Source organism: Meleagris gallopavo, chromosome Z (genome assembly GCF_000146605.3).
Source record: "Meleagris gallopavo isolate NT-WF06-2002-E0010 breed Aviagen turkey brand Nicholas breeding stock chromosome Z, Turkey_5.1, whole genome shotgun sequence".
Lineage (NCBI taxonomy): Eukaryota > Metazoa > Chordata > Aves > Galliformes > Phasianidae > Meleagris > Meleagris gallopavo.
Window position 1 is genome coordinate 61242028 of NC_015041.2, and position 24140 is coordinate 61266167.

The 24140-nt window shown below is 39.3% G+C and overlaps 1 protein-coding gene across 1 annotated transcript in view; it reads left to right on the forward strand.

Annotated features, from left to right (window-relative positions):
• Positions 1 to 24140, forward strand: part of TEK (TEK receptor tyrosine kinase) — a 37452-nt gene that overhangs the window by 11451 nt on the left and 1861 nt on the right. Inside the window, 22 exon segments of the mRNA XM_010726162.3 lie at positions 2292 to 2603; positions 6987 to 7097; positions 8802 to 8954; positions 10043 to 10060; positions 10063 to 10125; positions 10128 to 10142; positions 10145 to 10171; positions 11118 to 11258; positions 11995 to 12123; positions 13975 to 14129; positions 14968 to 15109; positions 15477 to 15638; positions 16457 to 16591; positions 17064 to 17357; positions 18331 to 18630; positions 19072 to 19229; positions 20345 to 20555; positions 21483 to 21593; positions 21789 to 21979; positions 22374 to 22487; positions 23159 to 23229; positions 23765 to 23805. Coding sequence (XP_010724464.1) covers positions 2292 to 2603; positions 6987 to 7097; positions 8802 to 8954; positions 10043 to 10060; positions 10063 to 10125; positions 10128 to 10142; positions 10145 to 10171; positions 11118 to 11258; positions 11995 to 12123; positions 13975 to 14129; positions 14968 to 15109; positions 15477 to 15638; positions 16457 to 16591; positions 17064 to 17357; positions 18331 to 18630; positions 19072 to 19229; positions 20345 to 20555; positions 21483 to 21593; positions 21789 to 21979; positions 22374 to 22487; positions 23159 to 23229; positions 23765 to 23805 — 3054 coding nt within the window.

A 24140-nucleotide genomic window follows, 5' to 3' on the forward strand; every position in this document is an offset into this window, starting at 1 on the left:
ACCTTAATCATCTTTGTGACCCTTTGCTGGACTCCTTTGAGGAAATCTCTGTCTTTTTTGAATTGGGAGCCCAGAGCTGTACACAGTATTCTAAACATGGCCTCACCAGGGGAGAGAACATGGGGAGGATGTACTTCCGTAGCAACAGGATGAGCTGACTTCACTGAGCTCCACCTTCATGCAGTACTTATTGTAGGGCCTGCTGCATCCTCTCCACAAGATTTTGTTTCTCCATGATGTGACCAAGAACTACCTGAGCTGGCACAGCACCAGGCTGGATGTAGCGAAGTCACTAAGCTGTCATGACACCTCCATCCCCAGCATGGGGAGAAGGAACAGGCACTCTCCCTGGCCTTCTGCGCCAGCAGGGTGCATGCAGAATGCAGCAAGCACACAGACCTTCTGGCCCCCTGTATCTTGGGCTGCACTCATTTCTTTCAGTGACAGAAAACTTTGGAAGCAGAACGGCTCTAAATATTGGGTCTGTCTGTAAAGTACAAAGGATGCTTGTATCCAAAGCAGGAAAATTATATAAAAGTGATGAATAAAATAATCAATTATTCTTCCTGCTTCAGCTAGAAGAAAAAAATGTTATTTTCCCTTCTCCTTACCGTGGATTTCAAAAATGAAGTGAAATGCTTATTATTTGCAAAGTTGACTATAGGAGACCTGTGTTTCCCTGCTACCACACACATTTGAACAACTAAATCTGTAGCACCCTGTGAGAAATTCAGATCATGATGACCATTGTGAAAGAACTTCCAGCTTCATCTATTTCTAGTGGTTCTCTTTATAAAATAAACTTGTATTCCTGTTGATTAATAAGAGACTCCAAAAAAATTGGTCCGTTTCTGCCATGGACTTGTTCTTTGAGTGCCATGGTTTCTGCTGCTGTCTGTAAGTCCATTGAGAGGTTAACATGTGAATAGCTATGGAATCACTAATCCTAACACTTAAAATAACTGAAAAAATATTCCAAGTGTTCAAAATACTGCTTACTACTAAATCTAAAAACATATCCATCTCATGTCAATTCATACATATTAAATCCATGTCAAGGACATAAAAGAAATTATCAAACTGTCAGCCAACTCTTAATGGCGAAGAACCATACTCAAGGCACTGCTATGCATGTCTGACTATCCACAGAGCAATGTGCTAAGCTTTCCTTGGGCTTCTGCAACAACTCGAAGTAATTACATGAGTCTGGGAGGTTTATTTCCTCCTCCAAGAAGAGCAAAGCCCATCTGTTTTTCACATATTAAGTATGTTCTAAAATCCTACTAGCTGTAACAGAACAATTAACCACAGAATCACAGAATAGTTGAGGTTGGAAGGGATCACTTGGGATCATCTAGTCCAATGCCTCTACAACAACGCAGTGTCATTTGGAGCACATTGCCCAGGATCACATCTAATCAGATTTGAGTATCTCCAGAGAAGGAGACACCAAAACCTGAGCATTTGTTTCAGTGCTCTGTCACCCTCAGAGTAAACTACTTCTTCATTTCTGTATGGAATTTCCTTTGTTCCAGTTTGTGCCTGTTGCTTGTTCTGTCACTGGGCACTACTGAAAAGAGCCTGGCCCGTCCACTTGACACCTTCACTTTAGATATTCATAAGCATAGGCTAAGCAGGCCCAACTCTCTGTTCTGGAGAATCTCCAGCCCCTTTGTCATCTTTATAGCTCTCTGCTGGACTTGCTCTAGGATCTCCATGTATTTCTTGTACTGGAGAACCCACAAAGGACACAGCACTCCAGATGTTGCCTCAACAGGGCAGAGTAAAGGGAGAAGATTGCTTCCCTCGACCTGCTGGTCACAATTTATTTTACTGCATTCCCGGATACCACTGGCTTTTTTGGTCTCAAGGGCAGACTACTGGCTCATGGTCAACCTGTCCACCAGGACTCCCAGGTTCCTCACTGCAGTGCTGTTTTGCAGTACGTCAGCCCCAAACCTGTACTGGTACATGAGGTTATTCCTTCCAAATGCAGGACCTTGCACTTGTCTTTGTTAAACTTCACGATGTTTTTTGCCTGTTGAGGTTTCTCTCAATGGCAGTGCAGTTCTCTGGTGTGTCAGCCACTCCACCCAATTTGGGAACATCAACAAAGTTCCTGAGGGTGCACTCTGTGCCTAATCTGTAGCTTTTTATTTTGCTGTAAGGCTGCGTAAGACTGAATAAGACAGAAAGCCTGAGGACAGGGTGAAATACCTTCTTTGGTGATCTGACAAGCCAAATACTCAAAATCTGCTGTAAATTTTTTCCACTTGCTGTTTTTCCCCCAGGTAAAGTGGAAGCAGCACTGGACCTCATCCTTATCAATTCATTCCCTCTGGTGGGCAACTCAGAGACATCACTTATCTGTATCACTTCAAAATGGCGCTCCCGTGAGTCTATCACAATTGACCGAGACCAAGAGGATGTGACAAATCAGCATCGAGAACCTCTGGAGGTCAGTGAAGATTCAAAGAGAGCCACAGCCAAGATGGTGATGTGGAAAAGGGAAAAGGCCAGTGAGACCATTGGAGCATACTACTGTGAAGGGAAGCTGAAGGATGAGGTGACAAGGATACACACCATGAAGATGCCACGGGGAGGTACTGTGTGAGGATCAAAACTGAATTTTGCATGTCATTGTGTGCACTCCAGCAGTCATCCCTGTTTCACAGATGTGGTCACAAAAGTTGGCTCCAGATCAGGCAAGACAACCTGGAGTCAGCTAAAATAGACTGGGCTCAATTCCGTGTTGTTTTTTTGTTTTTTTTTTAAATAAAGTGTAGGGTCAGCTGTTTGATACTAGCTGCTAGTTGTCTACAGGTACTCTACCTGTATTTGGCTGCTGCTAGGAATAAAATTAGGTGGCAGTGGCCTCAATGATGCCATTAAACATTACAAATGGAAACTCCTTCACTGTGAGACTCCTTCAGAGGTCTAGATCTAGACAGCAAACATTGCTATCCTTATTTTTTAAGAGGCAACCTGAGCCTGGAAAATAACTGCCATGGTCCAGGAAAGCCATGTCAGCCAATTTGGATTTGCATATTCTCTATCAGTATGGAAAAGAAAAGCATCACAACAGTGGAAAGAAAATTCAGAGAATTTTTTCTGAATGCTTTCGAAATTTCAGCAGAGTTTGTCACAATTTACTGCTTTGCTGTAACATTTTACACCATGGCAGCTAGGCTGTGTAGACACTTTCACACTTTTGTTTTTCTGTGTTTTTCTAAGAAGAAATAACTTTATTGACATCCCTCATAATTATACAGCTAACCTAGAAAAAAGTTCTTCTTTCACGTGAGCTACAACTAGTGTCCATTTGTTTTGTTTAGTATGGAAATATTCCAAGAAAAATGAGCAGGACAAGTGCCTATTTATTTTGCTTTTGTCATTTCTGACCAAATGTGCTCTTTGAAGGCTCAGGATAGCCACCAAGAAAGGTCTGCATGTGCATCTCCTTTTCAGGGCAAACAACTGTTATTTCAAAGGAGGCAGCAGTGGGGAGGAGGACATATGATAACAGTCCATGGAAGGTTCTGAAGGAGGGAACAACTCCTTCAACTTGACTATGTCTCTGGCTGAACACCAGTGAGCTAAAGCTGCCATGTGCAGTAACCTCCATGGCAGGATGAGGGTCCTCTGAATCCATCAGTGTGTTGCAATTAGCATCTTTGCACCTAGGCACAGAGAATTTAAAGTAGCCAAACTTTGAGAGCTCCCTGTCTGGGAGAAGTTGTTCCAACCAGAAATAACACAGCATTCACATGAGCATTAGGTAGGTTTCCACAAATCTTTTCCAGGTTTGAAGCTATTTCTTGGATTTTCTTTGAGAAAGTTCTGAATGACAAATGTTTGAGCTAATAACTCATCAGTGAATGTGTGTAATCTAAACAGTGTAGACTGGTGAGAAAGAGTTACAATAGAAATTCTCAAAGCTATTAAGTCCACAGAAAGAGGAAGAAGAGGTCACTGAAGGACTGTGCTGTTTGGCAAAGCATCTGTAGTTGGAAAACAGGACTTACTGCCCTTTACTGTTGCTGCCTGAATATTTTCTAAAGACAGAGTGTTATACAACAATAAAAATTCAGCAAGAGTTGAAATGAGCAGTTTCCCGTACAAAAGACACAGGAAAGAGCAGCACTTTTGAAAATCCAGCCACTGTTTTACATCTTCAAGCCAAGAAGCTACTGAAACACTCACTAAGTATTAATCAGTTTGGTGGCCCCACTGTCTTCTACTCTGTTATGTATCTGCTATGATACAGATATGTAGATACACTGAGCACTTTTGGCATATAGCAGGAAGGATAACAGGCTCATTTTCCCGTTTTATTCTATACATGTGCCATTCTGAAAGTAAGGAATCTATTCTTTGCATTTCTTTGTATGTTAGCATTATGGTTACATGTAACATTGACTCATGCAGTAAGAAGGAACAGACTATGCTTTTATATGTAATTATTATACTGGATATAGTATACATATCTGGAATTGAACCCTTGTCCTGCATCTAATCAAATGCAATTTGTTCAACTTCTCTACAAAATTATGTGTATTTTCTTATATTATTATTTAGTTTCTCTCCCAGAAACTCTCCAGAGCAGCATACAGACAATTATGGAATCGCTATTGAAAGAATTTTATGGCACTTGCCCTGCAACTCAGTTCATGATGTCTCTATAAGGAATTGGCACACTCAAGATGTGAAATCACAAAACACAAGCTACAGTCTAAAAATACTTTGGAATGGAGTCTACCAGAGAGCGTGGGTTCCTTTCCATTGCAACAATACTTTGAAGAAGAAGTCTTGGGGCTAAACTAAACACCATACAAAGAAAAGAAAATGAGGATACAAAGGTTTAATATCTTGCTAACCCAATTAGTAATACCTCTCTTAGGATCATTTGTATCTAACCATTTGTCTTTGGGAAAGCTGTTGATTTTTCCTGACTAGATCACAGTGTTCAACATGCATTTGTTATTCACAAATAACGTCCAGCTCAATAGCTGACTGTAAATTGGAGCTCTCAGTTTTCATTTTTTTGTTTTTAAAGTAGAAATTACTACATTACTCTATATTGGAATTCTCTGAGATGTAACTTGAGATACCAGTGCCATATCTGCCGTGTTACCTAATAACTCATCAGATCCTTCATATTTTCCTGCTGTACCATGCAGGAGGAGTCTGGTTGAAATCAGTTGAAAAACACTTACAGATTTGTCAGAGCTACTTGAGAGCATATAAACAGGAGAGGGAACGGCTGTTTACAAGGTTGGATAGTGATATTACAAGGAGGAATGGTTTGAAACTAAGACAGGGGAGGTTTAGGTTAGATATTGGGAGGAAGTTTTTCACTCAGAGGATGGTGAGGCACTGGAACAGGTTGCCCAAGGAGGCTGTGGATGCTCCATTCTTGGAGGCATTCAAGGCCAGGCTGGATGTGGCTCTGGGCAGCCTGGTCTGGTGGTTGGCGACCCTACACATAGCAGGGGGTTGAAACTAGATGATCACTGTAGTCCTTCTCAACCCAGGCCATTCAGTGATTCTGTCATTAGAACAGTGCTGAGGTGGAAGGCAAGAAAAGTAATAGCAGCAAAAGGATCACATGAGCTGAAAAAAACATGAAGCGGGAGAAACTCAGCCAGCAGCAGCAAGCACAGCAGGAGTTCTGTGACTATGCAGCTTCAGAGTAGAAGGAAAAAAGGATCTGCAGAAAATCCATGCTTCACATCTCTGGGAACTGTAGAAAGAATTGTACAAGAGTCAGATAAAGAGCTGAAATTAAAATTGTTTAATAATTTCAGAAGTCAGGAAATTTACTTAAAAAAACAGAAAAATGTTTTTTTGACACCTGACATGTCAGTAGCAGCATGGCATAAAAAAACTCAGTGTTAGAACAGAAAATCTGAGGTTGTTCTCAAAAATACTAAGAATTTTCCAGCTAAACAACGGTAACAATCTCTAACTTCTAATTTGTTTCAAAATAATATATTGTGATAAAATGATCATTTAACTGGCCATAAAAATTACAATTCCTTGAGATTTTTCTGTGCCTCCCAGTTGTTTTTTATCTTTCTTTTCCAAGTAAAGGAAAAAAATCTGTGAAAATCCTTCTCTTTATTGCTGTCTGATTTTTCTTAAATAGAACTATAAGCAAACACATAAAATTACTTTTCTCTTTGAGCAGGAAAACCAGTTTCCCTTATGACCAAAAAATAAAATTAAAATTCGGTAATTAAAGTTGAGTACAAATCCAGTGGAAAAGTCCAGCGGAAAACTGAAAGATACCATTAACCTACATGTAGAAATTGTCTCCTACAACTTTTTCAGATGGGCCTATTTTGGGATAAGCAACAATGAGTTGTTTTTCCCAAAATAGAGTTTATTAAATACAGTTTATTCGTTCGTTCTTGGTGCAAGCTAGCACTCCCAATACTTATAGATGATGCGGTGAATGAACACCAGCACAGGCCATGCTATCTCCCCCAGCCCCTATGCGATTGTAATCTTCTGAGCTGTCTCAACTGTTCTCCATCAGAAAGCTGAAACAGAGGAGAAATGAGGCATGCAGGCTGCATGTCTGCTTCTTCCTACAAGACATTTTCCAGTTCAGTATCCAGCCTGCTTTAAAAATGTCTCAAGAGATGAAGAAACTTAGGAAAGCATTTTACAACCAGTTGGGGCTCCTAGGTAGGAAGTGTTTTCAATTACTCAGACAAAATCCTTTTAAAAAAATTCCACATCTCAGTTTCTTCTAGCATTCTGTTGTTTGAGTTTATTGGTGAGTTCTCAGTATTTGCCAAACGTAGGGATGGCATAGATGGCTGATGCTAAATAGCTTGTGTGTGCAGTGAGGACATTTAAACATCAGAATCTGAGATAGTGTCATGCTCATAAATTAATCTCAGCTTTCAGCCCAGACACCAGGTACAGATAACAACTGCTGCAATTTATCCCAAATTTATGTCTTATTTTGTTTGTAGCTTCATTCCACCCAGTGGCCTTAACAGTTACAGCAAACAAGGGAGAGCACGTGAATATTTCCTTCATCAGAATGGCAGCAAAAGAGGAAGATGCGGTGATCTACAAAAATGGTAATTAACCTCTCTCTTGTCTCTTCATTCTGTCCTTGTCTTAGCCACCTGCCACTTAACTGCTTTAAAGCTGATGTCCTCACTGTGAAGCTGGAGCAGGCATAATTTCTCATGCATCCAATGTCCCTTAAAGGAACCATCTCCCATACTTAAATATTGAAACTGAGCTACTTGTTTCTCTCCCACCAGAATGCTAAATCCTATCTACACCTTTCCTTTATTTTTCATTTTTCCTTTTTCATTTCTTTTCCTATCCTCTCCTATTTTTATCTGTTTGATTTTAGTTTTTATCTCTTTTCTGTACCTCTGTGCATGCTTATTTATCACATCTTTCTTTGCATTTCTACTGCTTTTCAAGTGCACGCATTTGGAAGCAAGTGCAAAAGGTGTCTTTTAGAAAGGGCAACACACAAAGCAGAGTTTATTAAAGATATGCTTCTTAGATTCAGCTATGACACTGCTCAGTGGGGAAAGTTTGCCATCACTTGTCCCTTCAGTGCCCCCAAGGAAATTCTGTGACCCTCTATCAGCATTTTCCCATATAAGAACCAGCTAATGTGTTGGAGCAGAAGTCTTTACATTCCACTGCTGCCTTCTCTGGAGCTCTAACTGGAAGCCTCAACTCCGGACAGTAGGTCAGGTTCTCCACCTGAGACTGCAGAAATGTCATCCTGGTATGGCACTGGGCAGTGAATAGAAAAACCTTGTCTTGACTTACTCAACTGTTGCTGTCTCTCACTTCAGGCATATAAAGTAACACTTCCCCCTTGCAGATGCTCACAAGGCCATCCAGCAAACACAGCTGTTCTGAACAGAATTTCTATACACTGGCATAACGTGCTGCCATGGAAAATGAGCCACAAAAGCTGAACCTTGCTAACACAATATTAGCATAAGGCTTTCTCAGTACTTTGCTGTCGTCATTTTTCACGGATTGTAATTCAAAAGACATGTAAGCAAACAAACAAAACACAGCTTCAGAACAAATCCTTGTCGTTTTTTGCTCTTTTTCTTTGCTTTCTTGAAGAGGTGTTATGTATTGCCATGGTCTTGTCTGACTAAATGTCTTTTTGCTTTTTTGATGGTGATCCTCAGCAGGGTTTCATGTTTCACATGTGCCTGAAATTTGACTGCTAGGTATCCAAAGACTAAATGGTATCACCTTACTTAGCGAGCATGTATGACCAACTGCAGAATAACACGATAAGCTCCCATGGTAAGAAAACACGGAAGAGGCAGAAACATGTTAAGTCTGGGAAGAAAAGATAAAGCTGCAATATACTCTTCCTTCCTGTCCTCTGTGAGGTCAATTTTTGAGCTGGTGAGATGACAGAGGACCTAGCTTGCTGTTTTACTCCTTCTGGCCACAACAGACTCCTTGCAGAGCCACCCCTCATTGCAGGAAGGGCCAGGGAACAAAAAGCTTTCAACCACAACTCTTAGCTGCATTCTAGTAAAGCAGTGCTAAACTCAGACATGTTTGTGTCATTCTCCTATTGCATCTCCTTAAGATCCAGCTTACTCTTCGCTTGTACCTTTCCAATTACTAAGAACTAGCACAGCTAAAGAGCAGTCAGCAAGTCAATAACTAATAAATACATTTTGCTGCTTACTCCATCCCAGCTTTCCTTCCTCAGCAATCAGCTCAACCTTGCTCTGGTTGTACAGGATGGATGATTTCTGCCTGCTGTGCTCCTTCTCCAGGTTCCTTCATCCATTCGGTGCCCAGACACGAGGTGCCAGGTGAGCTGGAAGTTTCCTATCCCCGAGTTCAGCTGCAGGATGCAGGTGTTTACTCTGCCAGATACATAGGAGGAAATCTCTTTACTTCTGCTTACACGAGGCTTATTGTAAGACGTAAGTTCCATTAATGTGTGCTAATGATTAATTGTTTAATGTTGTAATGAATGTGATATGAAACTTAGACTGTGTCCAAATACGGGCCAGAATCTTTTTTGGCATAGGCTGCCATCAGATTATGTCAGAAGAAATTTTTTCCCAGCAGTCTTTGGGATAAGCTGGTACTGATTCAAGCAGCTGAGAGAGAAAAAAATCTGCTGATTTAGGCTCAGTTCATCCTATTGCCAGAAGAGATAGCTCTTTTCTCAAATATCAAATACTTAAAATTTCAAACAAAAACAAACATTCTTCTAACAAAGAAGGTTGGCACAAGTCTCTCGTGAATATGAGATCTGGATATGAGCAAAAAATAAATGTTTCAAATGTATCTGTTCTTTGTGGAAAACTGAATTCAAACTCCATTTATTATCCTAGAGCAATCTTTAGCATACTTCATTGTAATTTGACAAACTACACCGGTTTGTTTAAAGTAGCCATTAATGGTATTGGTATTTTTTTAAATTATGATACGAGGAAGAAAATCATAACAGGCATTAAAATCCAGCATATAAGCTGATTTATTTGTCCAGGAAGAGGTCATCAGGTTATTGAAGACAGCAAAGATATAGCAGCAGTGAACTTTGTCTAATGAACTAATATCAAGAAAAATACTGGTGCAGAATAAAATCATGACTTGCCAAATGGGAGTGATGCCAAGCTGGCACCTGCTGGCTTACTGTTGGTGTGGCCCAATCTGAGTGAACACTGGTGCTTTCGTAAGTCTCAGATCTGTGCTAGAAGAACAGAAATATTACATATAACGAATTTGCTAACTTCCATACTTACTTTCCTGGATCAAAATCTAATTTCAAAAACTAAGGCTTCCTCAGTTTGTTCAATGAAAATGTTATGCGATATTACTTTGTACTACACAACAGATCTGCTCCAGAAATACAGGCACTTCCACAATGAAAAAAGTGACTATTTTACATGAGGGTAGACGACCATAGTTTGGAAGGGTGGCATACGGATCATCCAGTCACTACTGTTTTACTGGTTACTGAATAAGAAGACTACAAATATGTCATTATATTTTTTCACGAAAGGATGTGAAGCTCAGAAGTGGGCCCTTCCTGTAGCTCCCACTGCCCTTCCTGCATGAACAATGGCATTTGTCATGAAGATACAGGGGATGCATCTGTCCTCCAGGTTTATGGGAAAAACATGTGAGAAAGGTAAGCAAATATTCTTTTCAAATATTAATTACTAATTTGCACTCAGTAATAACCATGGTTGACTCATGGTGGATATAGCATTTAGAGCCAGTGTTGGGTAGGATTTAATTAGTGTAACTGTTGTTGTAGTTTACCTTCTCTCTCTATCCTCACACTACAATAATGTCAGGAAAGATAAATGTTTCCAGTTCCTCCAACAGACTGTCAGATTTATGATAGACTACAAGTCACTGCACATACATTGGCACAGAGAAGTGAAGTCCCCTTACAGGAGATTCCCAGGCTGCTTCTAGACAAGTTGCCATCTGGGGTTGCTCACAGGATTATTTGTCTCTGCAAGACATACCAAAAACATACGTGTGTTAGTGCACATCCATATTGGTGACAATTAGTTTGGATTCTGGAGAAATTGAAGGAGCCCACTGCACACTGATCTCTCCAGGCAGTTTGTGAGTGCAGTGCTAAATACATACCTTAAAATTCTGATCATAGTGCAGCACTGCAAGTATTAGAGATAAGCTACGGAATAGCTGACATCTGAACTACTCTAGTGTAGTAGAGATCATAGTGGAGAAATAAAACCTTGAGCAGCTTCATATGCACTGATCTCTAAGATTTTGTTTTCGTGGAACTGTTTATCCATTATGTATTAGAAAGGCTTGTAAGAGAACTTATCACTGCAGCTCTACACTCAAATACCTAAAGTAATGGATACTTTGCTGATAGATTCTCACATGGCAGAAAGCTGTTTGTTTTAGCTTTTTGAACTTAGCATTAGCGGCTTAAGATATTATGGAGTTTAATAGATCTAGTACTTGAATGGTGAAAATGCTATTTCTCATTTTCATTCAAGTTTTCTGTTGTCTAAACCTGTATAATTGGAAACATCCACTCTTCTACAAATTAATTGCTCTTGGGTCTCTCTTTTCTTTTCCTCCCCTAATAGCTTGTGGAGCCAATACATTTGGCAAAACATGTGAAGAGAGCTGTAAAGAAAACTATGGCTGCAAAAACTATATGTTCTGCCTGCCAGATCCATATGGTTGTTCATGTGCCACAGGATGGATGGGACTGGAATGTGATAAAGGTATAGTAAAAAATATGGATAACAGTGAAAAGTCATTACTGTGCTGCACCTATGAAATACGGAAGGGGTCTAACAGACGACAATAAAAGATTGGAATTTTTCCATTCTCTATTACAGGGATAATAATATTTACCTACCTCAGAGGAGTTTTTCAAATCCTCAGATACAGTAAAATTTCAAATTATTCAAATTATTCTGTAAAGTAATTAAACACTGAGATGTTGAAAATCCAGCAACAGCTAAAGCCTGCTGGATGTCTATAAGTCACGCTGAGCAATTCACTGCCAATCATATATCCGTTGCTAGATAATACTAAGTATAATTAGTCTTGACACTTTCAATTAGACTGCAATCTCTTTGAGACATAAAGCACATCTTGATAAATGAGTATGTACTATACCACATACTACATGTATGTACTATTTTGTTCAATGGTGCTGTGACTCTGATGAACTCTTTGAGTACCATTGCAGTGCAAGTGAAACAACATGGATGTTGAAGAAGCTTCAACATTCTTACCTAGTCTACAAATGACAGGCACAGATACAAAAGTGCTCTAGACTGCCATGTTAGTTGTTCTCTGGATGATCTGAGGGTAGCTGACTGCTGCTATGCGTAGTTTTAAACTGAGCCCAACTGAGGGAACAAAATCCTGCTGGAAAACTGATGAAATTGAAAACTAAAGGAAGACATTTGCTTGTACCATTACACTAACTGGAAATGTATGTTCTTGCAGAATGCAAACCTGGTTTTTATGGGTCAGACTGCAAACTCAAATGTAATTGTCACAATCGAGGGACATGTGACAGATATAAGGGCTGTATCTGCTCCTATGGATGGCATGGTCTGCAATGTGAAAAAGAAGGTAAAGCAAGGTAACATGGTAGTAAATGACTTTTCCCCAGTGTAATTGAAACAGACCTTCATGCTGGTATAGCATTTCCACTCCAGACTGGGATTCTTACACCGTCAGTTGCATCCCAAGGACCCAGACCAATAAAGGTATCCGTATACCTTTATTGCAGTGCTTTAAGTCTCTGCCACCTAGGCTGCATTTTATAGACTGGTATGCTACAGTTGCATCAGACTCGCATCAGATTTATATCTGTTGTTTGCATCAGGCACAGTACTGACAGTAGGTAGGAGAAGGTGATCCTTCCTCTCTGCTTAGCAGTGGTAAGGCAACACCTGGAATGATGGCTCCAGTTTGAGGCTCCCCAGTACAAGAGAGACCTGGATATACTGCAGTGTCCCACAGATGTCCACAAATCTGGACTGCAGCACTTCTATGAGAAAAGGCTGAAAGAGCTGAGAGTTCATCCTGGAGAAAAAAAGGCAACCTCAGCAATGTGTTTAAGTATCTGAGGGAAGTGTGCAAGGGAAACTATAGAATCATAGAATGGCTTGGATTGGAACCTCAAGGTTCCAAATGCTCTGCCACAGCCAGTTTTGCCAGCCCCTAGGTCAAGCACTAGATCAGATTACACAGGGTATCATCTAACCTGGGCTTGATCACCTCCAGGGATGGGGCATTCACAGTCTCTCTGAGCAACCTGTTCCAGCACCTCACCACTCAGTAAAAAACTTCCCCCTGATGTCTAATCTAAATGTTCCTTCCTTTAGTTTAAAAGCATTCCCCCTCATCCTATCATTAATGGTCACTATCAGTATCACTATAAATGGTTCCAGGCTCTTTCCAGCGTTGCCCACTGACAAGATAGGAGGCAGTGGGCACAAACTGAAAAACAGAGATTCCTTCTGAACATCAGAAAGCACTTCTTTTCTGTGTGGATGATGAAGCACTGGCATAGGCTGCCCAGAAGGGTTATCGAGTCTTCTCATTGGAGACCTCCAAAAGACAGCTGGACACCTGAACAGCAGGGACACCCTGATCTAGGCATCCCTGTTTGAGCAGAGATTGGACCCACCTTGTGATTCTGTGACTTGCTTTCTTTAGAGGTAGACTTGCAATCTTTACTCTATAGACATTGATTCTGAACCTAGTATCAGTTAGTGAAAGGACTTGCACATCCTACATGTATGATTTTTGAATAGGTTCATGCTACTTTACCATTATATGCCCCTTCTTCAGCTACATGCACTTCTTTATCACCTGAGTCATGGTCTGTAATTGATGAGACACCATGACAACCTTGGTATTTAAAGCTACCTTGTCTCTCTTACACAGAGTTACAAGCTGAGTATACATCACAGAATCTCTTTGGATTCAGGCAGGGTTGGCATACAGTATTTTATAAAATGCATTCAGCAACTATTATTTATGCCTGATAAATAAAGCAGCAAATCTGCTATCTAAAAGCATTCAAGAACAAAAACAAGCAGAGAAAAAAGATCCATGATCCAACCAGCTAAACCACACAGTTGTGATCCAGCTGCTCTTATGAAAAGATAAAATGGAGTTACTTGTTACAAAATGTGTCCTTGATTTTATCATAACTAGTGTGTGCTGTTCTTTGAATATCAGAAAGAGCAACAAATAGAGGGGAAGGGAGAGGAAATGAATGAATACAAAGGTTGTTTCTTCTTCCATATTTACTTTGATATAACAGCTTTCACCTTGGTTGCCTTTGTCCTTAGGTAAGTGAAGGAAGAACCAGATATCTATGCTGCCCAGAGTATATGTGCATTATATGCCAAAATATGTTTGCTGCTTCTGCTTGAAGGATGACATTAAAGTACTGTGTATCTTCTGTAGGCTCTGCAGACCTTTCACCTCAGATAGAAAACTTACTAGACCCTGTGGAACTCAACTCTGGTGTAGAATTCAAGCCCTTTTGCATAGCTACTGGAATGCCACTTCCGAAATCTGAAGAATTTAAACTTTTGAAGCACGATGGAACTGTCCTAAGGGTAAGCTCTTGATTAATTGCTTCCAATTATTTCTGGTATTTGTACTGACTTCATCTGTAATTAATGCACGCTATGCTTTTCAGACATGTTGAGAAATGTCAGCATTCTGAGATGATCACATTGATTATTGCTTACTGTTCTTTATTTGCCATGTTCCTGTTTCAAAATATTTAAAACATTGCTGTGATCCATGTGGGCTAGCAAAAAAAAAACAACAAGCCAACCAAATAAAAATAATAAAAAGAAGTAATACAGATGAATGGATCTCACATAGACTAGGAACAGCTCAAAAAATAAGAGCATAATGAAATTCTTGAAAATGTGAAGGAGATCTTAATTTTTGCTAAAAAAGTAAAATGTACTTTGAAATATGTAGTAGTAAGTTAATTTTAATTACACTCTTCAACTGTGGTTCAACCGGTAAAAATGAAAAATTTATTACTTAATAGAATAGTAATTAATCACTGTCTCTGAAATATTAACTTGATTATTTACTTTTCAACTTTCTAATTACGTTTTAGAATAATTATTTATAACTTTTCAGTTATTGACTCCACAGTGTGTATTGAAGATGCAAGGAAGGAACAATAACGCCTTTGATTTAAAGAGAAGAAAATGAGGCACATGATCAAACTCCACTGTCACCATGTGAGCTTCCTGAATCACAGGATTAGAACTCATTGTCTGAAGTGCATATGAAACTATGGAGATGAGCTCTATAGGGCCTCACAGTTGTCGTCACTAAACCCTAGAGAGAGTTCCTAAACTCTGAGAAAGGTGGAATGGGAGCATTCCCTAATGTGCACATTTTTCAGGCCCATGTCTTTTGTCATTTCAGCCTTCCCTCATTGTCACCAGTAATCGCTCTGAAGCTATGTTTACAATTAGTCGAGTCCTGCCCCGTGACACAGGAACCTGGGTCTGCAGTGTGCAGACGGTAGCGGGAATGGCAGAGAAAGCATTTCATGTTACAGTTAAAGGTAAGAGCAAAAATCTTCACAAATCTCTTTGCCTTTCTATCCTTAAAGCAAGCTTAAACTCTAACATGGCAGAGAGTTCCATTCTTGCACTGTAGGAAGGTATCCGAATTAATGTCTTACAGACAGAATATAGACAGAATCCTGGCACGCACAGCATCCTAATTGAGTGCACGGGGTAAATTAAACATGATCATTAGGGTTAAAAGAACACCCAAGTTGTTTTTTTTTAAAGACCTAAACCATCAGGTTTAGGGTCTAAACTCATGTCTACTTAGAATTTGGATGAGCATTTCCCATTTTTCTGTAGGAAAATACCAGTTTAATGCAGGAATTGAAAGTCTGGTTTAATATTTGCATTCTTTCTCAGTTCCTCCTGTGCCACAATATGCCCCAAGGCTGACAAACAGTGGACATAATTTCCTCATCATTGATATCAATGCTGAGCTACATACTGGAGATGGACCTGTGGTGTCAACAAAACTCCTGTACAAGCCAGCAAAGCGTTATCAGTCCTGGATGTCAGTGGAAGGTAAGGGTCTCTAATTCCTTCAACCGCAAATTTCAACTACATACTAAAACATGAGTTACACCTGCTCTTAACATAGATTCAAAAGATTCTACAAACCAGATAGGTTAAATCTTTTGTCACTGGCCATGTGACTGTATGTAACAGTACTGTACAGTGCTAATGTGAGTGCGATACACCAAGAGTGATTGAAAGTGTACGTTCAGTGAGTTTTCAGCAACCAAAATATTCCCCTCTCCTGCCCTAAGACAGTGAACATTGCTGGACTCAACTCCTGAAATCTGTGCAAATACCAGGTTTTCAAAAGGAGTGAGGCATATGGAGCTGTCCTCGGCCTCTGCTGTCTTCCTTAATGTCTATTATGCCCACCTGTGAGACAGATATCTTACCTAAATATTGATCAGGAATTGTATGGGTAAGATGAAGCCCGCTTGTGAGTGACATGGACACTCTAATACTTTAGGCAAGGTCTAAAATATTACAGGAAGCATTACAGGAACTTCAACAAGTAAACTGTTATACTAGTTCATGATAAACAAAGATCTGCCTACACAATGCAAACTGCCTAAGGAGCCAGTCTTGCTTTGAGGCAAAGGAAGGATGGATGGAAACATTCCTTTGGCTGGATCAGAAACAGTCAGTGGGATTACACTTCCTACATTAAAAAATATATATATTACATATTCCTATGTAGTTCATTTTTGTAGGTCAGGAACAAAAGAGGAGCCTGAATATCTTAGTATCTGTGTTTAGTTATTCAGGGATATTTTCTTCTTTAACATTTTTCAGCTTCACTCTTCCTTTCTCTTTTTGCCTCTTAGTTAAGGGCTCAACCAAAAGACTGGACAATCTGGAGCCAAGGACAGAATATCAGTTCTGTGTTCAGCTGAGTCGGCAAGGGGAGGGTGGGGAGGGCCATCCTGGACCACAGGCAAGCTTCACAACAGCTGCGCTGGGTAAGTCATCGTCCTTTTTCAGAAAAGGCCTATTTCAGGTGGTTATCTCTGTGGTCTGCTCCCTGATGTGCACTTTCCTTTGAGGAAGAGCAGCTAGTTGTGAAAAATATATAAAACTTTTTGAAATAACGTCAGCAAAGCAAAAAATATAAAATAAAAAAATCACAGGTGAAGAAGAGCACTTGTGTATCAGACAGAGTTATTCTCCCTTATTTAGATATAGAGGGATCCGAGAAAGGAACATTTGCATACTACGAGCAGCAGAATTGGAGATAGAATTCTCTTGTATTGTGTGTGCCTGCCCTTCCTCGTGATTCTACTGGATCGTTCCTTTTCCTTATTCAGCTTAGATTAAAAATTAAGTATTGCCTTTTGTCACTCTAAGCTAAGGCAAGTGGTTAGGAATTAATGGTACCCATATTTTAGTATGCATACGCCAGACATGAAATGTTCCTTGTCTCTCTTCTCCAAGGTCTTCCACCACCTGAAGGTCTCACACTCCTTCCAAAAAGTACGACATCATTGAATTTGTCCTGGCATCCCTTAACTCTGAGGACAGATGATGACATTCGTGTTGAAGTGGAAAGGAAGAGTGTGAATGGCAATGGTGATGAGAGCAGTGTTATCACCCAAGTGCCAGGAAACATGTCCACTCTGATCATTAAAGATCTTGAGCCCAGACAGCAATACATGTGTAGGGTACGGGTAAACACCAGGTCCCAAGGAGAATGGAGCAACTACCTGTATGCATGGACTTTCAGTGACAGTAAGTAGCCGATTCACTTCTTTTTGGTCAGTTCTTCCAGATTCCCCCAGCAATCAGAATGACTGCTTCTTATTGACAACACTAAATGATATCCTTTGTTCCGGTAACACTCATTTCCCAATGACCACTTGTTGTGGTTGTTTTTATTATTATAATGAAGACAGTTCAATATCCAAAGAAATTCTTACCTTGAAAATTATCAGGAACTGATGAAAATTTACCCTTTCTCTGCCAAAAAATCACAGAAACACCAAGGTTGGAAAAGACCTACAAGATCATCCAGTCCAACCATCCACATATCACCAATAGTCCTCACTAAACCATATCACTCAAAACAACATCCAAACATTCCTTAAACGCCTCCAGGGTTGGTGACTCCACCACCTCCCTGGGCAGCCCATTCCAGTGCCCAACCACTCTTACAGAGAAGTAGTACAAACAGGAAGAAGGAATACAAAAAGGAATACAGAAAAGAAGAAGGAGAAAAGGAAAAGAAATGAAAAGCTAAGGAATCCACATCTTCTTAATCTCAGTGTGTTTCATTCTTGTACATTCTTGTTCATACTTTTAGCACGTTTAGCATTTCTTTCTTCTTTTAATGATGAACATATTCAGTCCCATAGTCCAAGCTCCTTTTTAATTCAAACAAACAAGCAAACAAACAAAAAACCATTCTGGCATTGTAATTGAGCTGTGTCAATGAGGAAAGAGTCAGCATTTAAGGAAAAAAAAGAAGATACAATGCACTTAAATACCTTACAGTTGTATGAAATCCTCTGCTGGAAGTACGGAGTACTGCAACATGGATGACTGCATGAAGTTTATAAAAGAGTTGCCTTCAGTTACAATAGCTTGTCAACAAAGTTTATCTTTTGTTTAGCACAACAAAAGCACTGAGCGAAATGTTTGTCCTAGTGAGAAAAGGTGAAAGAGGTGGAAATTCATTCCAACATTTCTGTGTGTTTGTTCACAGGAATACCTCCTGCACCATACAACATCAAGTTTTCTAACACCACAGACACATCCTCAGTCATTTCTTGGACAACTGCCGAGGGCCATTCCATCTCCTCTATCATCATCAGCTACAAAATTTACGGCAAGGCTGAGTACAATCACATCGACATTATCATTAAGAACTCCACCATTACCCAGTACCATCTCAAAGGCCTGGAGCCAAACACTGTGTACCAGGTTCAGATTAATGCTCAGAACAACGTCGGCTTGAGCAACCCAAACACATCCTTTGAATTGAAGACTCTTCCAGAAATGAAAGGTTGGTAATTCTAGCATGCTGGACATGCACAAAAAAACAGGGCCAGTTAGCTAAAGCAAAGTCATACTGTTTTAGTTTCCTTTTTATCTTAATTTTGACACACAACACAGCGACGTTGGGATTTTCTTCTCAGTTCACTGTGGTGTTGGTGAGGTGACAACATAAAGCATTTCTATGTATTCACTAGAGAGTGCCCAACAGCTCACAAATTAGATCACTGAATGTGACCTCCGCACCGCTCTGCTTGCACTCAGCACAACCTGCAGGTGCTTGTACACCTGAAAATTGGACAATACAGTGTCTGTGACGTTGTTAAACAAATGGGTTGTAACTCTGTCTTTATACTGTTTATAAGATGAGAGTATTTACCTATATGTTGTTGCTCATGGCTGTTTCAGGATTAGCTGGAAATGATAAACTCTTTATGTGCTTCTTCTACAGCTCCATATGAATCAAAAGGAGGTAAAATGCTGCTCATTGCTATCCTTGGCTCTGCAGGAATGACCTGTGTAACAATTCTCCTGGCCTTTCTCATCATGCTGCAGTTGAAGCGAGCCAACTTCCAGCGCAGAATGGCTCAGGCTTTCCAAAATGTAGTGGTGGGTTTCTTGTTTTCCTGAGTCAGTGTGGCTACTTATTTTGGCATCATCTTTTTCCTTGTTTTTTGTTGTTTGTTTTTTTTTTCCACTTACTTTTTTTTAGTCTTTTCAAATACAATCTTCTTGTTGTGTGTGCAATTAGTGCTCTTCCTGTATTTTTTTTTATAGTGACAGAGAGCTAAAGCAAGCTTAATTACAACCTGACTTGAAAAAAGATGGACACAGTTTATCCTTTTCATTTCTGTCTCCTTACCTGTGTATCACAAATAACAAGCCAGGCAGAATGAAGGAGCTTCTCCTGTTTTGAAACTACAAAATCTTTAGCCCTGGATTTTAGCATCAGTGATATTTCTGCCAAGGTTTTTTGAGCTGGAGGCAGCACAGGGATTGAACAATGGTAGCATCACAGTTCTGGCAATTCTGAGGAAAATGCTGGAGTTTATGCTCTCTCTTTCTCTCTCTCTGTATGCTTGCACCCTGCTGTACTCTCTGCTGCTTCTCAGCAACATCTCCCGCTTTAGAGGGTAATCCATGAAGGAGAATGAAGCTGGGCTAAAGAATTCCTTCAAAAGGACCTACGCAGTTCATTTTCTAAAAACAGAATCAGGGAGCATATTCAAAAAGATGACCTGTGTCTCCATGCAATTACTCCTTGTCTTGAAAATTCTCCAGAATGTTTTGTGGGCACGTGTGGCTGAAGTAAAGATGTCTCAAGTACGGAGGTGGATCATTTCCTCTCTTTTTCATTTCCCTGCATCCTCTTTCCTCAGTCTTACTGCTGAGCTTGGTTACCACAGAATTTAGTCAAATTTGGTAAATAGATAAACCCTACTGAGGCTTAGAATTGGTTCTAAGGTCAGTATATTTTTGTTCATCTCCTTCATCTCCATTAATTGTAAAATTGTTCAGTGGGCCAAGCTATAATATTTATTACACATAAATTAGGATCCCAACTATTTGGGATGTGCTTGATGCAGTAATTTTCCAATGCACTCATTTGTGTGTTGGCAAGAGATGAATCAGGCTGTGTGTGTGAGTACATGAGTGAGCGCACATGCATTTGAGGATTTCTCCATAAAGAAGAAACCATTGTCGTTTGCTTTATTCTGTTACAGAGGGAAGAGCCAGCTGTACAGTTTAACTCAGGTACTCTCACTCTGAGCAGGAAAGCCAAAAACAGCCCAGATCCCACTATTTACCCAGTTCTTGAATGGAATGACATCAAATTTCAAGATGTGATTGGGGAAGGTAACTTTGGGCAAGTCTTGAAAGCACGAATTAAGAAAGATGGCTTACGCATGGATGCTGCAATTAAAAGGATGAAAGGTAGTAAATCTCAAAGACTCTGAGACTACAGACTTCTCTTGGTTGTTCGCTTCAGAGGTTTCTCTCTCTTCAGAAGTGCTTAGTAGCATTCTCTTAACACTAAAATAAATATTCAAAATTACTAATGACGTAATGGCTGTTCCTAGGTCAGGAACTGTTTCTGCCAAAGACTCAATTTCTGCTCTGACAAGTTGGCCTAGGTTCTTCTTTCAATGTTAATATCATTAACTATTACGTATTTTGCAATTCACTGGTTAGTATAAACTTCATCTGTGTGTTTATTTTCAAAGGAGGAACCAATAAAACATGCTTTGGCTAGGCAGGAGCACAGAGTTAGCCTTTGGTCACAGCACGTGGTTGTCTTGCTTGCTTTATTCACTCACAGATGACCACATCTATGTATCTATGCATAATACATTATGAGACTTAATTTCTTTGTATTCACCAGTCATTACTGCATTGTTCTGGAGAGAACTACAACACACAGAATACTGCAAGAATGTATGTATTTTCTTACAATTCACTAGATCACAATCTAGGCAAACTGGAAGACATTCTTAAATATGATGACAAGGTCTGCGTGCAGGTAGGAACAATTCAGAGAGCACAAAGGAAAGATTCATAGGCGACTAGTTGCAGTATGATCTGCTATTACTTCTACATTCTCAAATAAGGGAAACTAGATGTAATGTGTTAAGATGCTTTCATTCTTGGTAGATGGTTGCTACAGACATTAAGTTCTCTCCTTTTATTTTTTCCTTTGAAAACTTGTATTCTTGTAAATAAATATTGATGTATCGTAGAATTTTCCTTTTTCTGTTAGAGATGAAGCAATAGTGCCCCAAGCAGCCCAGGGTCCTCATAATTAATAATAGTCGTAAATTCAGTTCAAACGAAAACATAAATGCATGCTGATTTGATTTTCAGAGTATGCTTCAAAAGATGACCACAGAGACTTTGCTGGAGAACTCGAAGTCCTTTGTAAACTTGGTCATCATCCCAACATCATAAATCTTCTGGGAGCATGTGAACATCGGGGTAAGAGACTCTTGAATACACTGATTTAATTGATTTAAAAATCAATTTAAAAAAAAAAAACAAAGCCAGCACAGTACAGTCTGATTTCCTCCAATCTGATTTATTTCCTTTTAATATACAGTAGTGTAAGTGTCCAAATATTATTGCTGTCCAACTTTTACTGTGTGATATGCTAACTATCTGAATTTTCACTAGGATATCTTTATCTTGCTATTGAGTATGCCCCCCATGGGAATCTACTGGACTTCCTTCGTAAAAGCAGGGTGCTAGAGACCGATCCAGCATTTGCTATTGCCAACAGCACTGCATCTACACTTTCCTCTCAGCAGCTTCTCCATTTTGCAGCAGATGTTGCAAGGGGGATGGACTACCTGAGCCAGAAACAGGTCAGTCCTAAATGTTCTACCAACTGAAAGCACAGTACTCATTTTTCAGGAACTACTCATCTTAATGAAATCAAAATTAATCAAAAATTAAATCAAAATTTAATTTTGGCTAGTATAGCACCCACTGAATGACTATTATTTTGTTGTGCTCACTCAGCCCTGTGAAATACTTTGCCACTAGGAATTGTGAAAGAAGCATTAAAACTCAGAAATGACTTGGAACCTAACTGCTTTAATTTTTAGATAAAGCTTAAAATGTTCTGGTAGTGCCACGTGAAGCTATTTGTTTTAGTTTTCATTTCTACTCTGAATGTTTATAAATTTTCAGTACAGCATTGAAATAACAAGCATAAACTCACAGATACTGCGGTGACTTCTGTTTTCTAAATTTTAGTTTATTCATCGAGATTTGGCAGCAAGAAACATCCTGGTTGGAGAAAATTATGTTGCGAAAATAGCTGACTTTGGCTTATCCAGGGGTCAAGAAGTTTATGTCAAGAAAACCATGGTAAGGATCAAGTATGAGTATAATCTGTTGTTTCCATTTTTTGTTTTGTTTCTTATTTTCTAGTTTCACATAAAGAAAAATGCAAACTCATAGTTACTTGATATGTTATTTGTTTATATATATATAAATGTACACACTGATATGTATAAAGATTTCTATTAACTATTAATATACATACATTACTTGTAAATCAACTCTATACCAGGTTTTTGTTACATACAATATAGTTGAAAATTATTTCTGTGAATGTGGATTACAGCAAAATAACCAATTTTGTAGACAATCATGAGATTTAATCCAATTGCACTACAGAAATACAGAGAATCTACTTCCAGTGTATGGATATGTAGATATCTGAACACTATAATTTTTTTTTTTTTTCCTAGAATTTATCTGGCTGGGGCAAATTAGTCTAATTCTACTTAACAAGGCCAGAGTTAACAAGATGGTAAAAAACAGCACACTGGGATCTGTGAGCTGACAAAACAGCTGTCCAGAGCTAGTGCTTTGAATGATGTGGAAGAAGATGATGCCTAATAAACATAGTGGCAGGGTGGGGTGAACTAGATGATCTTTAAAAGTCTCTTCCAACCCAAACTATGCTACAACTCTGTGATTCTGTATTATAGTTTCAACCACCCAAAAACTAACTGCCATGAAATAATTTCCAGGGACGACTTCCAGTGAGATGGATGGCAATTGAATCATTGAATTACAGTGTCTACACCACTAACAGTGATGTGTAAGTATGTTTTAAGGGGTCCTTTTTAATTAAAGATTTTTTCAGTATCAAAGAAAGTCTGATAGTGAGGACAGTGACATCTAATCAAAGAATTCATGCTGTACCAGCATAAGCAAGCAAATGGCAAAGAAAAAAATAAATCCTGCAAGAAACTGATTCGATTTGGGTTACTAACAGAGGTACATTTCCCACCTGAAATGAAAAACTGATGATTCCTCTAGAGATTCAGACTCAGCATTTTAGTCAGGCAACCAGAACAGATACACAGCAGAGCAATTTGTATCAGTACTATATGCTGAGAGCTTTTCAGTCTAGAAAAGGACTCCAGCTGGTGGACTTATAGGGAATTAATTTCACTGATTCCATGCATTCTGATTCCACAAACTCCATCATTTTACAAAAATTAGTAAGAAAAAATAATAGAAAGAATGAATCACACTTCCTTATCTTATCTGTATCTTAGCAAAACCATCTACCAACTTAATATATGACATCTTGTATTCTGGTGGCACTCAATAGTATTTCTTTGTTGCAGATGGTCATATGGTGTCCTGTTATGGGAAATTGTTAGCTTAGGTAAGCATACAAATTTTGTTCTGCACACATAAACCCACATGGGATGAGCCAACTCCATCCACTCAGCCTGCTTAAAGCTTCTTGCTTTGCAGCACATTTAATTTCTATTCTGTTTTGTTTAACAGAATTGTAGTTAGCTTCAGTGTGCTTGAAAATACAGCTGTCACATTTTCAGCCCGGGTATAGTCTAAATGACCATATTTTCATGGCACTGCAAAACAGAGGCCAAACCTAAACACAAAATTTAGCACATCACATGATCAGTAGTCCTAATTCCAAATGCTATAAGGCTGCTGAGCACCTTTTGCTCAGCCTGAGTTTTAAATCCAGATTCT